Below are 16947 nucleotides of genomic sequence, written 5' to 3' on the forward strand. Positions count from 1 at the left end.
CTTGTGAACACATTAATATGGATATTACATTATTGATGCTTTTTTACCACGTTAAATTATTTTTTCCTATCATAATTATTATTTTTATTTATTTATTTATTTACAGGTTATATGCATGGGTAACTTTACAGCATTAACAATTGCTAAACCTCTTGTTCCAATTTTTTACCTCTTACCCTCCACCTCCTCCCCCAGATGGCAGGATAACCAGTAGATGTTAAATATATTAAAATATAAATTATATTCACAATAAGTATACATGACCAAACCATTATTTTGCTGTACAAAAAGAATCAGATTCTGACATATTGTACAATTAGCTTGTGAAGGAAATCAAAAATGCAGGTGGGCATATTATTGTTCATATTGTCCCATAGAACTTTCAAAGAGACCATCCTAGAACACTATAGATGTTTACTGAAGCCCTCAATAACCAGTGCTTTTCCCTCTCAAATTACCCTATATTTAACTACTTTGAAAATATTTGTCTGTATATTTGTGATTTTTAAAATATGTAACTTGTGGTTTCCCCTGCAAGAATGTAAGATACTTGTGAATAGAGTCTGTTTCATTCTTTTTGTTTGCATTACCACCACATGATTAGTTGATTCTTCTAGGTATATTGAAAACATTTTTTTCTAAGGTAATGAAACCAAATTATTTCACAGCATAAAATCTCACTTTGATTTTAGACAAAAATATTCTCTGATCGAAGCTGTGTAAATTTTGGGCTACCACAATATCTAAGAAAAAAGGTGTTCGTTTCCCCAAAGTTCAGTGAAAATAAGGGGCAGTATATCTCCAAACTCTTTCCTATCTATTCAAAATTGCTCATCAAATCTTGATTTCATGGCTAAAAGTTTTTTACCCATCTACTTACTCTTATCTCTTTACTCTTACTTAATGCAACATTTCCTTAGGTAATATCATCTAGTTTTATTTTATTTACAAAAGTCTAGGAAATAACTTTTTGAAATGTAGTTTATATATATATATATATATATATGTATGTATGTATGTATTTATGTTTCTGAAAGATGGCAGGTAAAATTATTTATTATAACTGTCAGGAACATAATTTTTATTAACTTCAATAGTGCATCTAATCACAAAACAAGATCTAATCTCTCATTCTTAGTGGGATTTAATTGTCATTTGATTTACAACGAAGATGCCTCATTTTGTCAAAAAGACAATAACAATATTCTCAAGGTTACAAAAAGAAAAAACTTGGACTTCTTAGGTTGACATCTGATACTCTAATATGTTTCTACTGAAATTCTTTCTTAGTGTATATAACAGTACTTAAAATTATCATTGAATTTTTCCATACATACCTTGTTTTTATATAATGATTTGCTGTTCTATTCTAAGTTCTTTGAGAGCATTGTTTGTTGTTCTTTGTTTGATTCATCTTTTTTTGTATTTCTTTATAATTCCAGGGCTTATCAGAATGCCTGTTACACAGTAGCTGCTGAATAAACATTTTGATAAATTGAAAGATTAATAAAATTTTTTCTTAGTCTAAATTTTTAGACAAGATTTAAAAGAAATCAATTTTCATAATGAGATTTTTCAATGATTTTTTTAGGGTTTTTATCATTTAGGATTTTAATCATTGTCATGTTCTTTTTCATTCCTATATTTTTACTGTTCCCTTCAACAGCCTTGCTATATAGTGATAAAAGGAATTAGATATAAGAAATCAAAACTCAAATATTGTATTATTTTATGAATTTTACCATATTTTAGAAAAAAACAGGTTTGAAAAAACAAAAGAGATTCACAGATTGGCATGTGGGACCTACTTAAAAATTTTTATTTTGTTATGACAATCCAACTATAAAATATCAGCTAGCCAGCATGGCAATTATACAAAATTAAAATTATTCATGATTGGATGAACAAGCCAGACTTTTCAGTACTAGTTAAATATAGTCTTTGTTACCTTTCCACACCAGTGTTTTTATTAAATTACCTTTAATAATGTGGAACAGGAGAGAAGATGGAATAAAGATATGAGGGATATCTCTGTGGAACAGTTATGTTCACATAGCTGAGTTTATGAAAATACTCTACAGATGATACAGGTCTTTAAGAGGGAGCAGGGCCATAGAAATTGATCCTCAACATTTTATCATATGAGCTGCTGCATAGAGGTCCTATGAGGTACATTTAAAGCTTGTTTTTAGTTCACTTCTATATTTTATAATTTATATTTTATAGTTTTCCAACTGTTTATTGGTTCATACACAAAATTTGTATTTAAGAGATATTTTGTAAACACAATGGTAACAATATTAGGCTCTTGTTTTGTTTGATAAAAATGGAACAACCCTTTTGTTTCTAGGAATGCAAATGCCATTTAAGAGAGATGAAAGGATATTACTGGTCATGCAGATGCAAATATGCAAATTGATTTTGCAATGTAAGGAAGTTTTAATTAACTGAACAAACATACAAACATCATTTATATTAATTCCTGACAACATCATGAAGTTGTTGCAAAACACTGGAGTCATTCTAGTGGTGAGTGATAAATATAGCTCTTGGTGGAGAGTTGGTACCAGTATCAGCTAAAATTTTTAAAACTTCACTGTTGATTTATTTCTACAAAATGCAAATGGACTTGTTTGAGCAGAAAAGAACAGAAGCTACTCCAAGAATTCTGTAACTAGGAAAAAATTAAGCCATCCTGAAGTTTTGGGCAGTTTCAATATGTATCAAGTGGTTAATTTTGCTTATAAACTATTAAACAAATGTCTCTTTATGTCAAAGTACTGTAAAATGCAGTCATAAAATCATATTGTATCATAAATTATGTATAATAAGAACATAATGATTAACTATAACTTGCTATGGTGGGCAAAATCCATCATGGTTCCAAGCTCAGCATTTGAGTAAAGCATGAGTTAAAAAACTTTCCCTTTAGAGCAAAGGCATAGATATTTTTGAGTATCTTCCAAAATTCTAAATCTCAAATATCAAACATCAAAATAATTTATTTTCATGGTTTCCCTGGACAGTATTGTTTTATTTTGTAACTTTTAGTTATTACAGTATCAGACCAAAGAGAGAGCATTCAGTGGCTGGAGAGCTGGGACTGTAGTGTCAGGAAGATCTGGATTCCAGCCCAGCCTCTGACACATTCTGGCTGCTTGAGTCTGGGCAAGTGACCTTTCAGTGTCCCCTGGCAACCCTGTAACACTAATGTAGAAAGGACTCAGATCTGCATTATTTGAGGGAGTACCCCATGACAATGAAACTCTATGTCCATGACAAACAAATGAATGTCAGGATAAAGACTTTCTCCGCCATTTCTTGTATTTCATTGCAAGTTACATGCTAGATACACATGGTCAGGTCTTGTGATGGTAGAATAGCTCCATTTATTTAAAGGCTAATAAGATATCTTCAAATCACTATTCTTAAGGTCAATATTTTAAGGATATGTAATGTTATATGAGACATATTTTGTTTTTTTTTTCTACAAGATCTCTAAGTTATAGATGATCTCTCAAGAGTTTCTATGACTATCGAATCTTAATTAAACATAGTTCGGCAAAAAAAAAAAATTTCTCTGGAGGACACAGCTGTTCAAATTGTAGAGTCAGAATCTAGCAGCTGGCTTCCTAATTATATAAACACCATGGTGTTTAAGTGGGAGATAACACAATTCACCAGATTGTGACTATTCCCTCAGGGATGTTTTAAGTCTTCTACCTACAAGGGATCAGACTCTGCCCTACTATTCAGGCATTGTCCTCTGTAGGTCAAAACAAGTAGTCTTCTGAAATCCAAGAACAATGGTTTCCCTTCATATGTAGGGGACTTTATGTAGAACTTTAGTTAAAAGCAAGTCTAGCTAATGTCCCATATAATGATGTGTCAACCAATAGCAAATCATCAATTACAATGGAATGCTAAGTGAAGAGCAATCTGATTTGGGTTTAAGTAAAACCTCATGATTTCCCTGGTTCAGAGACTTATATTAGGAATTTCCAACAATGCAGATCTCTTCAAATAAAAGTCTGGGAGTTCTACTGGGAACACTGAGAAGTGAATAGATCTGTTCATAGTCACACAGCCAGAATGTAGTAGAGGCTGAATTTGAACCTGGGTCTTCTTAATTCTGAAAGTAGCTCTCTACTAACTATATCACATTGCTTTTCTCTTTTGCCTTCTTAAGCAGTGTCCATATACAATTATAAAGTGAGAGGTAGATACTTTGTGTGAAGTTAAATCTTTGTGGAATTATAAATCTTTATGAAATTCAAACATACGACCTTTGCTCAATGAGGGCCATACTAACCCAGAAAAATTTATTTTAAGCAATGGATGTATGTGATTATTGAAACATAAATAGGACCTTAAATAGTGAATTTACTAATTCCAGAGTTATGCTTTCTTTCTGAGTCATTCATCTAAGTTGAATTTTTAATGAGTTCATAGAAAAATCTTATTTTAGGATTATAGACACTGTGACCTGCTTGTGTTTTGCACTTAAACTCTTTCTATTGGGGTTAACATCTTATCATAGAAGGATTAAAAGTTTTTCTTAGAAACCAAAAGGTTAAAAAAAAATCAACAAAATCCTTGTGGAGGTTTTAATCAATGGAAAAGTAAAATGCACCAGGGAGATTGCTAGATCTAATAATGTGTGACTCTTTTCATGCCACCTGACTCTTTATCAAAGATTTCATTGGCAGAAGATTTATTCTCAGTGGAAGCCTCTTTTCTTCCATGTTAAGCCCACTCATAACTGAAGCTGGCTTACCTTCTCCTTTTGGAAAACAAAGTAATACCACTCTCATTCATGAATGAAAGTAGCCTGGGAAAGAAAGTAGTGCAATTAACACAAAAGGAATTAGCTCCTTGTATATGTTCTCAGATCTGTAGCTGGTTAACCCATTGTCCTGATGTATATATTATTCAATAAAATGAAATAAGTGTATGGTAGAACCCAGAAATACAATGAACCAGATTTGTTGTGACAAATATGCATGATGTGTATATATACTGAGACAATACCTATCCCAACAACCTCTCTATTCTCTTCTATTTTCTCTCATATTTAGGCTGATGAGCAGATATTGTGGCATTCCTAACCACAGGATTCAGAATTGGTCTTCCCCTACAGACTTATGCTTCTTGCAGGAAGGAAAAGTTCCCATACATGGGTAAAGGGACTTAGAGAAGATGGTCTATAGCAGGGCTTCTTAAACTTTTCCACTAGAACCCTTTGTCACCTTGACCCCAGGTATATATGTAGTTATATAAAATAGGCATACAAATCAGGCTTTTACTGGTAATAAATCATAATTTTATGACTCTCCATGTTCAGTTATATCACTCCATATGAGGTTGCAACCCACAGTTTAAGAAGCTTTGCTTTGAATAACTTGCTGCTAGAAGATTATTGCTTGGAAATATAAATATGGACATTAATAGCCAGTTTGTGACTAGTATGTAAATACTAGTATATAAAAGGAATTTAAAATAACTACAAATTTTGATTATTCAAGTTTCACTGGGTAAGGTGTATGAGGATAGTGATGATCATCATTCAATGAAGTTGTAAAATTGATTTCAAGTCTTTTCTTTAAAGAGTTTTGTAGTATAAAGGCTTTATAATTACAGCTATATAAATGACAAAAGCCCAATTTTCTTAGTTTATTTATACATGAAAAAGCCAATTTTATCAGTATGAAAATATAAAAGTTCAAGACATCTAGTTTTGCCATCTAATCAAAAAACGACTATGAAAGACATAGGAAGAAAAGATGTTATCTGCATCCAGAGAAAGAGCTAATAGATGTAGGTATAGGATAATTATATAATAGATATATAGTTTCATATAAAATAATTCTTTTTATTGTACTATATCATGGAAATGCTTCTTCTATTCCATAAGTAAAAATTTTTAAAAATGCTCAAAACAAACAAACCCCCCACACACAATTATTTATATAAATTGGTAATTTAGGTTTTCATTTTTAAAAAGTATATAGTTTCTGTTTATTTGACATAGCAAGTATCTGCAAACAATCACCTGAGAGGCAAATCCAGAAGTCACTATTTTGGGGGACCGATAAACTAAAAATAGTTTTAGTATTTTAAAATCATAGAAATTGTATTAAATATTTTTTAATTTAGTTTGAAGGATGTAGCTATTCTCAGGAAATTTTCAGTCCTTATTTTGAACTGAGTGACTTTTAGAACATCATCAGACATTTAGTAGAGTGATTCTCTCTATGTCTCACTCAACCTAGACATTTTTCAAAAAATAACTGCTAGCTTTCCCACATAGGTTGGGTCCATGCTGCTGAACCTCATTTATTTGTTTATTTGTTTTTTACAATACTGTGGTTGAAAATATCAAAGTCAAAAGATTAATAGAATATAATTTGGAATGGTACTATCCCAGCAGTCAGTAGTACTTATCATGGTTATTTGCTTTAATATAGCAATATCTTAGAATTAAACAAATCTAATAAAAGAAAATTCATTTTCTCTGTGTCCAGAATTTTATGTATGGAAACTTCTTCTATCAATGGAGATCAGCAATTTGATGGCCATAGAAAAGACTAAGGGAGTTTCCTAAAGTTCTGAAAGATTAAATAATTTGTTCATTGTTACACAGTTAACACCAGAAGAACAATTTGAATTTGTTAACTCTATTATGCCATACTGTTTCTATAATATGCTATATAAAGTATGAAATGTATATATTGCACACATGTTCATTTTGACCCAGTTTGCTCTTTATTTTTTGTTTGATGTGGATTTATTTTTAATCCCCTTTAATTTATAATTATATTTTATTCTAAATACCCTGTTACTAATTATTCTATTTAAAATTATAAAAGGATACATTTCAATTTAGTTTTACTCTGATAGTTGATATACACATTTTACCTACATTCATAATATAGATGATGAAACAATTATGTATTTCCTCTTACCATTCAGTAAAGAGCTATAACTAGCAATTATTGTGCAAAAGAAACAAAATATATAGAGGGCAAATGATTTAAAATTCACTCTTTATTCAATAAGGGAGAATAATGAAGAAGTCTGGGAGATTTTGAGGACCTGCAATGCAGAGCTAATCAAAGATAGGAACTCACCTGTAGTACACCCAAGGAGAGGCAATAGGTAGCTTCCTATTTTAACTAAATATGCTAATGTTATGCTAAACTCAATTGTTTTACAATGCTAGAGAGGGCTGGATTACATGGTTTTTGAAATTCTTTTCAGTTTTGGATTATGATCCTATATCTGAAGTTCTTTAAATACCTTTAAATAATGGAATTCATCTATCCTAGTTGTGGCTATCCATAAATAGTATGGATTTTGAAGATTGTTTATGTATATATATACAGATATACAATATACAAATTTACCTATGAATGCGTAAAAGCATCAAATCTCAGAGATGGAAGGAAGGAACCACAAAGGCTTTGCAATATGCCTTTAAAAGGAATTTCTTTTACAATATTTTTTAGCAAATTATTATCTAGCATTAGTCTGAATAAATCTAGAGAATCTTCAGATCTTTACATTTTATTTGTTTCTAGCAAGAAGCATTTCAAAATCTTTGTCAAATAATTTAGGTTATTTAATTTCTAATTACAATTGGGAATATATATGTGTGTGTATATATATCTACTATACCTAAATATACATATATATATATATATATATATATATATATATATAGTAGATGCTATTTATAGGACTATCATAGTAATTCAAAAGCCTGGAATTATCAGGTATAACTAGAGCCTGCCAGAATCACAAATATACTTTCATGTATAGATAATAAGATTTATTTAAGTTGGTTTTTTCCGTGCTGAGTCATCATAGTGATTACCTGATCCAATCCTTCATTTTCACAAATGAGGAAACTGGCACATAGGAAGTATTCTTCCCAAGATCACATAGCTAGTTAATAGCAAAACTATAATCTTGATCTGTTGGCACCTAGTTCATTGATTCATTTATTTACTATGCCAATCACTCTACCTCCTGCTCTGTACAGGCTGAATTCAAATCCAAGCATATACCATCCATGGAAATTATATTCTGTGGATATATGAGCAAGCACCACTAAGTGTTTAAATGTTTAGCCTGTCTCATACTGTGGCTATTGTATTTAATGAGTGGAACTGTTCACACTTTTTTATACCACTATAACAGGCTTCAAAAAGAACTTAATAACTCCTAGATTGAAAGCTCCAGAAGTATTCAGTCATTTAATCCATCTTATTTTTTATTAGTTTTGAATGGTTTTTAAATGGTTTTATATACAGTGTAAGTTGATTATATAAAGTCCTTAGAAGAATAGTGAGCCAAGTACCAGAGTCAGAATGCCAGTGCCAAAAAGACCTGTGGACAAGTCCTGCTTCTGACATATTCTAGCTGTGGGCAAGTCACTTCTTAGAGTCTCGGGGTAAATCTTATGTCATAGAACAATTGGGTAGCAGCAGTGATAGAAGGCATATTCTCTCTGTAACTCCCCTCCCCCATTTCTCCATCCCTATGCCTACCAAGAAATAGAAGATCTAGTTTTCCTTTGCTCAAAAATTCATGGAGGAGGACCATATTCTCTTCATGTATTAGTAATTTTTTGTTTCTTCTTTTTTGTATTAAAAACTTTAAAAATTCAAGACACTCTGGGCTAAAATTTGGTTCTGATGCTCAAAAAAGGAAGAAAGATTAGCAGTAAAGTACTAGAATGTCAGCTCTTTGAGAATTGGGATTTTTTTTTGTCTTTGCAGCCCTTTCCTATAGCACATAGCACACCATACAATGAGTCTTAAAATGCTGCTTACTGCTATCATAGGATAAACGACACTAAGAAAGTGTTTTATTAAGATGAATTCTTGTATAAATTTTTGATAACGATTCCATGAATCTTGAAGAATTAAAACTCATACATCAAATAAATAAAAACAGTTCAAAGGTAATTACATTAGACATTAAATTAGTCTCATCTCCTCTTCTAACACTCCCCTTTTCTTCCAGATAGGGATATTTCTTTATTAGAGAAAAAAATAGAGCTGGCAAAGTGAGGACAACCATGACCTGATGCAAAGGCTAGTATACTTCTTAGGTATGTGGTAGTGGGGAATATTTTTAAGACGTGGGTGGAACTTAGAGGTCCCTTTCAACTTTAAAATTCTGTGGTTTCATGATTTTGCAACAGTAGGCAGCCAAGAATAAGTTAGCATAGGGGTCCTACTGGTTGGAGGTATGTGTGAGAGAAGAGACGCATTGAAAAGAGAGTGGAAAGGATTAACAAAAGAGAAACTTCATTTACTTCACAATTTTACTTAGAACCAGTAAAAGCTAATTTGTTAAATGGAAAAATGTCATATTCTTTACTGCTACATCTTCCTTGGTTCTTAGTTTACAATTTTATCTGACTGATACTCTTGCAGTTAACTAGGGTGAGCCAGTTCTGACTGCCATTGGCCTCTAGTCCTAACAGGAAGAAGCTAGTGGTGGTCAGAAATAGCTATCCTTGGATGATCTCCAAAACTGGAACAGGTTTTATCCCCCTAGAGAAGATGAATACATCAGGACCTCCTAATACTGAATAATATAACAACACTAATAAGGATAAACTTCCATGTCACTGGATGATTTCCTTCTACTTTTCAATCCTCATCACTATTAATTCTCCCTGTTCCACCTCATTCCCATATACACAGAAGAAAGAGATAGATTATGAAACAAAGGTCACTAGGATACCCATTCTGATCTCTTTTGACCTTTAGGAAAGAACTTTGAATGTAAGTGCTATAAGATTTTTTACCTACCAAATGGATACTCTTCCTTTTCTCCTGTACCAGGCTTTTATTTCAGTCATATTTATTTTAATTATGTAGGCCCATATGCTCTCTGACTTATAGTTCATATGAGCAGCAGCAAAATCTACCTATTAGCTGGGTGTACAGTGCACAGAAGTGAGTGAATATCTTCATAAGACAGAATGGTTCTTTACAAGCTAAATGTCAGTGGTGCTCATTATTAAATAAGAACACGAAGACATTTCCTAATAACAGTGAGAACATATTCTTCTGTTAGATAAAAGGACATCTTTTGTACACATTTAATTTTTTTGAAAAAGCACTCTTTAAATGATTTTGGTCTGTATTATTTTGAGCAAAAAATGAAGTTAATTTATTAATAAAGATTTATTCTTATGATTCATGTACATCTCCAGAGGCACCTATATGGTCTGCTAAAATTAAAATAGATTTGGTTATAAATGAAACAAAATATACACAATATGTAATAATTCTATTCTCTTCCTGAACTGTGGGGCACTATTAGAAATTATAGCATTTTGGTAATGTTTGATTATTTATGGATATAGGTGATTGGGTATTAGTATGGCCTGAAGTTAAAGGGAAAAATGAGTCTACCTTATTTTTACAATAGTGTTACTTCTGATTCAATATCAAATTAAACACTGTACTTGGATATATATGGACTTGGGGTCTGAAGACCTAAGGCTTGGGTACACATTTTGTTTCAGCCACTTAATAGCTGTCTGTTCTTTGGTGAATTGTTTGAACATTCTTTCTAAAATCTCAATGTTCTCATAAATAAATAGATACAATAATATGTATACTATCCATATCACAAAGCATTTCCGAATAAAATACTTTACAAATCATAAGATGCTATAAAAGTGTAAAGTAACACGATCATTATCATCATTATTATTGAGAATACCATCATACAGATTACATCACATGCAATTGAGAGACAATCAAAATATGACCACAGAGATGCAAATCTTTCTAACACTTAAAACTTTAATCACTGCTTTTTCTAAAAGTGATGATTGTGAGGAAACAAATATTCAACAACAACAATAACAACCAAAAAACCACTAAATTCAACTAAGCATGTAAATGAAGGTATTAACAATAATGTATTTTTTCCGGAGGGGGGATAGGAGCAAAAAAGTTGTATTACTTAATTCTTTATAAATTGTTGAGAAGTAGACCAAATGATCTCTATGCTCAAATTATGTAATTTACTCAGTGTGAACAATCTCAATTCTTCAGCAGTACAGATAATAGTAGTAATAGTTTAATTACAACTTGAAGCTCAAAGAGATAAATATGGCTATTTCTTTTAACCAGGAACTACAATTACTTTTAAACATAGGGGAAAGGCACATATGTGAGAAGAGTTTACTGTGTCAAGAGAGTAACCAACCACCAGCTGTAATATAAACAGCCAGGAGAGGAAACAGCCAGAGTAAAAGTAGAGCAAAAGTAAACACAAAAATTGAGCAGTGGAGCAGGAGGCGTAAGGCATAGTAAACACTTAATATAGGTGGGTGAGGAAAGGAAAGTTTTCAGTGCTCAGATGTCCTGCACTTAATGACAACTCTGCCTCTGAATGGGAATAGACATCTCCCCATTCTTTCAAAGCTTTCTAAATTATCTTCATTGTCAACAGACTTTTCATTTCAGCACCATGGAAAGCAGGGACAGCGCTCTGGAATAAATGGAACACTTTTTTTTTTTTTTTTTTTTTTTTTTTTTAAGAGGACTGTCCTGAGTGAATCTTCTTTCATTTGAAGCCAGGAAGAAGGGCAGTTGTGGCAAGAACTGTTTTTATTGAATTAAATGCTTTCAAGTTATTGGGCTTAATTTTGTGAAGGAAGATCTCAGATCAACTCATTGACAATTGAGAGCTACAGTTTCCTCTTACTGCTATATAGTGCCTTTCATGGGAAAGTAGCAGTGAAATGTAAATAAACCATGTTTAGTAAAACTGATCCACTGTTTAACTTCAAAATTAATTTGAAAGTAATAAACATTGTATAAGAATAGCATGAATTATTTATTTAAATGAATAATAATCTGCTTATCCCACCTTCAACTTTTACCCTCCCTCTCTTAAAAAAAACAAACAAACAATATTTTGGTGGGCCCAGGAATAATTTGTTAGCAATGATTCTAATAGGGAGATATGTATGTCTCAGAACACATCAATTTCCCAGGGCACACATATCAATCATAAACCAACCTGAAATACTCAAGGAAAGATTAGAATATAAACCACATTTATGATTACACTGAATACTAAGGAATGCTGCAACAACTGTCATTACTTTTCTTTAGCCTTTCCTTGCATTAAAAAGCTAAAGTGTATGTTGGATGAAAAAAACACCAATTACACCCCAAAGAAGTTTCATACATTTTCACTGTGAGAAAATAAAAACACAAAGTAGGAGATTTTATTTGTTGACTTACACCAACCAGATGGGGATGATCACTTTATCAATATTAATATAAACATTTTAAAGATTTTTTCCCCCATTTTTGCCTTAAAGAGAGGAAAAAAGGACAATATTCTAGTAGTTACCAGGTACAAGCAGAGAGTAAAGTTAGCTATATGAAAGGTTCTTAAGATTACCTGTAAGATATTAACAGCACCAATAGCTGATTACTAGTTTCAGAAGATGGACTTCAGAGGTAAACCTGGAGCTGGTTCTATGGAAGCATTTCCAACTTGCTCAGCTTTTCATGACTCTTCCTCTCTCTCCCCTTCCCTTCCTTCTGGGCCTCAGATATCATTTTCACTTTTTTCCATTTGAACTCTTTTGGTCACAGTATAGTGACAATCACCAAATAAATTCTCTTACACATGGAGTGAAAACACCATTGTTATCATCACCATAGCTAGTATCTTTATTTTCTCACAAACTCCTTGGCGAACACATTCGTTGAAATCCCTCAGACAACCGACATGCAGATAGGAGACCAACATTATAGCAGTGGTTGTACACTGTCACCAAGTTCTGCCCTATGCTAGACCCCACACAAACTAATCTCTCTAAGCCCTTCTCACAGTACCCATGGACTACCCTACCCCCTTTCTAAGCTATTTTTATTATTGATACTATTTTCCCGTCTTATAGGAGAATGTGACTAGATGGGAAAACCCTTGTGTGACACTTTCAGAGAATGTCATATTTCAAATGCTGCTCTGCCTCCTCCCCCCTCCACAAACACATACACACCGCACATCCTCTTTACTCTGGCGACACAAAGAGAGTGAGTGAAGGAGTGAGTGCAGGGCACTCTGCCTGAGCAGGTTGGGGGGCGGACGGGGGGAGGGAAGAGGAGCGTAGCGCAGGGAGAGGAGTGGGAGATCACTGGAGGGGGCGGGGGATTGAGCGGAGGAGAGAGGAAGGGAGCAGGGAGAAGGAAAGAGGGTCGTTCTTACCTGCCCCTAGGTTAAAGGAGATCCTAGCCTCGGCGAGATACGGAGTATCGCTCTTGGACCGCACTCTCCTGATGGGCCGCCGGTCTATATCATCTTCCGAAGATGCCGCCATTAATGTGGGAGGAAGGAGCAGGGTCGCCCGGCGAGCTGAGAGAGAGAAGGAGATGGAGAGAGAGGCGGAAAAGAGGAGGAGGGGAGAGGAAGAGGCGCGCACACATAGAAAGGGGGATGGGAAGGGAAGAAGGGGTATGGGAAGGGAGAGGGAGGGGAATGGGGGAGGAGGGGGAAAAGAGAGGGAAAAAAGAAAAAAGAGGGAGAAACAGAGAGAAGGAGAGAATGGGGGGAAGGGAGAGAAAGAAAATCCGTTAAGGATCTATGGACTGGAGCAGAGATCAGGAAATCACTCCTTTCAGTTCACTCCCCCCACCCACCCACCGCGCCCCTGCAACCCTCTGCCACCGGGCAAGTAGGTTCAGTATCCTCTACTGACCCCCGCCCCTATCCTGATCTTCAGTTGTCAGCAGAGATACGAAGCCACAGGCTTGTCCCCTGGAGGGGAAAAATAAAATTCTGAGGAAAAGATGCCCAGTCAGCAGTGTATATCTCTGCCTGCCAAATATACTTACCCTGCTCTTCATGTATGTTCACACACTATTATTTCAATAAATAATACTGTCCTTGTTGAAGGTGTTCTGGATTGTTTCCGCTTGCTCTTGCTTTCCCTTATTAGACTTATTAAGTTGTGGTAGCCTAGATCATTGACGGTAAGGGAAGAGGTGAAAGCTGCCGCATTGAGTATATCCCTGGGTAGCACCACTCCACCTCAGGGTATTCAAGTGAAAATTTGACCTTTCCTGAAAAGTGCAATCTCTTTTTGCCCTGCTTCCTCACCTCCCCCCAGATGGGGTGGGGGTGGGGGGGAACGAAGGAAGGCTGATTTCATTTATTTCAAGTTAATTCATTGCTATAATGATTAATTAATTCAGTAGACATTTATCGAGTATTTACTGATTGCAAGTATTGAAGATTAGTATGCTCAAAGCCCCGGTCTAGTTACTGGACATAGAAGGAGAGAAAGGAAAATGTTCCTGCCCTCAAAGGGCTTACATTATACTATGGTGACTCTTACAAAAAGTAGTCACTGAAAGAGGCAAGGGAAAGATGAAATGACTAGAAGAAAAGTTGAGAATGAAGGAAAAACTCATAAGAGGAAGGGAATCAGAGCAGGCTTTTTTTTTTGCAAAGGGACCAATTCTAGAGCTGAAGCTTGAAGATTTGGAATCCAATTCCCTTGTGTGAGGAGGGATTGAATTAAAAGCAGCAGAAAGGTTTTTGCAAACGAATGGAAGAGGGATAGAGAAAGTTTGATTCCAAGAAGTTAGCTGTATAGTTTGATTAGAATGTAGAATATATGAAAGTTGGAGATGGATTGTAAAAGATCTTAAATGTTTGACAGTGGAATTTGCATTTTACCTCAGAAAATATACAAACATTAAAGATTTTTGAGCAGGGAAGTGACATGGTCAGACAGGCTCAGAAAGATTATTTTGACAACTGTGTGGAGGGTAAACCAGAAAGACATAGATATCAAGAGAGATAATTAGTCAGAAGATGGTTAGAATAGACCAGGCAAGAGGTACAAACTATCCTATACTTAGAATACAAAGAGACATTGGGTGAATGTCCTAAATCTTAAGCTTTACTGCATCTGTGAGATGATAGGTTTAATCAACCCCTTTGATTCTCAGTTTCCTCATCTGCAAAATGGAAACTATTTTTTGCACTTTCTAACTTATATTGTTGACAAGAGGACTGTATTTTATAAACCTTGAAAAGTACTATATAAGTTATTTTGTTTCCATAATCATCAACATTGTTCAGGTTCTTATTGCCTCATGCCTGGAATATTAAACTAGCCTGCTAATTAATCTCCTTCAATTGTCACCAAATTAATCTTCCTTAAACAGTTTGGTGGCTTCATTCCCTACTTAAAAAAAAAGCCTTCAATGTCTCCATCACCAATAAAATTTCCAAATTCCTTTGTCATGCTTTCAAGATCTTTTAACAATACATTTTCCACCTTCCCATTTTAATCTCACCTTCTACAATTCCCTTACATGTTATCTTCAGCTAACCTATATAGGTCTTAATTTCTTTATTTACAAAATGAAAGAGTTGAATTTGAAAGACTCATTCCAATTTGAACAGGCTACAATTCTGTAAACCATTCCAACCAGGCATTGTTCCTTCCAACTGTCTTATTTATTCATTCCTTTGCATTTCTCCTTTGCCCTTACATATGACTAGAATGTGTATATCTTCACTCCTGCTATTCTACCCAACTGTCAATTCTATTCTTCCCCAATGAAGCTTTCTCCTTTGAACTTCCAAAGCACATATTTACACCTGGTATTTGGCAAATTGGAGAATGCAGTCAATATAGAAAACATATTGGCTTTGGAGTCAGAAAACCTGGGTTTGAATCTTTGGATCTGGTACCTTGTGGGAGTTGGGTCACTTTTCTGGTCTGCTTTTCCTTCATCTATTGGAATAGATGACCTCCTTCCTAGCTCTAATTCTGTTATGTATTGCCTTGACATAGTAACTAATGATGATGTGTATTAGTTTTGTCTGGACAATGAGATTGAAAGCTCTTAGAGAATAAAGATTACATATTACATTTATCTCAAATTTCCCTAATCCTGTTATGTTCTCTTCCTCATTTCTGCTCTTAGAATCCCTGGCTTCTTTCAAAACTTAGGTCAAATCCTACTTCTGAACATAGATAAAGAAATTGAGACTCCAAGTAAGGGAATTGTAGGAGGTGAGATTAAAATGGCAGAATAGATGCCTTTTCTGATCCCCCAGCAATTGCCATTCTTCCCTTTCCATAGTACTTTTAGATGCTCCATTTTCATACACTTTGCTTTTACTTATATGGCTACATGCTGTTTCCCTCCGGGTAAATGTAATCTCTCTGAGGGAAGGTAATGGTTTTCTGCTTTGCATTCCCAGTATTTAGTATATAATAGTTTCTCAATAATAAGTTATCAATAAATACTACATAAATGTTTTTTGCAGTTTTTGAATCTCACCTAGTACTTAAATGACTGTCTTTCATATGAAAAAAAAATTTTTAATTGATTGATCTTTCTCAGCTTGGTTGCAAAGCAGAATGTGCTACACTTGAATTCAGAAAAACTGAGTTCTAATCCAGCCTCAGATATTTACTAGGTGATTCTGAGTCAGTTTCTCAATCTAGTTCTGCCTCAGCTTCCTTATATGTAAAATATGTAAAATTATATGTAAAAATATAATAGCTACATTACCAGACTTGCTGTGAAGATAAAAAAATGAGACAATTATTTATAAAATGTGTTGTAAACCTTAAAGTACTTAATAACTGCTGCTACTATTATCATTATTTGAAGTTAACCTTTATTTGATTTTAACTTCTCCTTTATGTTCTAGTTTTCCATAGTGAAATGATTATTTCCTTACCTGATGAGTAAACATGAAAATATACTTAAGATGGGAAGAGTAAAAGCAGCTCCTATTAAATATTGCTGTGAGAAGCTATTAACTCTAGCTTAATGGTCAAGTGGCAGTCACAAACTGAAAAGTTTGATTTGTCAGTGTTACTTCATTCTCTACCCTTTTCCCTAAGCATAGTCATAAAACAGG

At 34.0% G+C, this 16947-nt stretch overlaps 1 protein-coding gene across 5 annotated transcripts in view; it reads right to left on the reverse strand.

Moving 5' to 3' along the window:
• Positions 1 to 16947, reverse strand: part of PHACTR1 (phosphatase and actin regulator 1) — a 622984-nt gene that overhangs the window by 586202 nt on the left and 19835 nt on the right. For all 5 annotated transcript variants that reach the window (XM_031946843.1, XM_023496332.2, XM_031946844.1 and 2 more), the window contains exon 3: positions 13264 to 13410. In XM_031946843.1, coding sequence (XP_031802703.1) covers positions 13264 to 13410 — 147 coding nt within the window. The remainder of the gene's footprint in view (positions 1 to 13263; positions 13411 to 16947) is intronic.

This window comes from Sarcophilus harrisii, chromosome 1, assembly GCF_902635505.1.
Source record: "Sarcophilus harrisii chromosome 1, mSarHar1.11, whole genome shotgun sequence".
Lineage (NCBI taxonomy): Eukaryota > Metazoa > Chordata > Mammalia > Dasyuromorphia > Dasyuridae > Sarcophilus > Sarcophilus harrisii.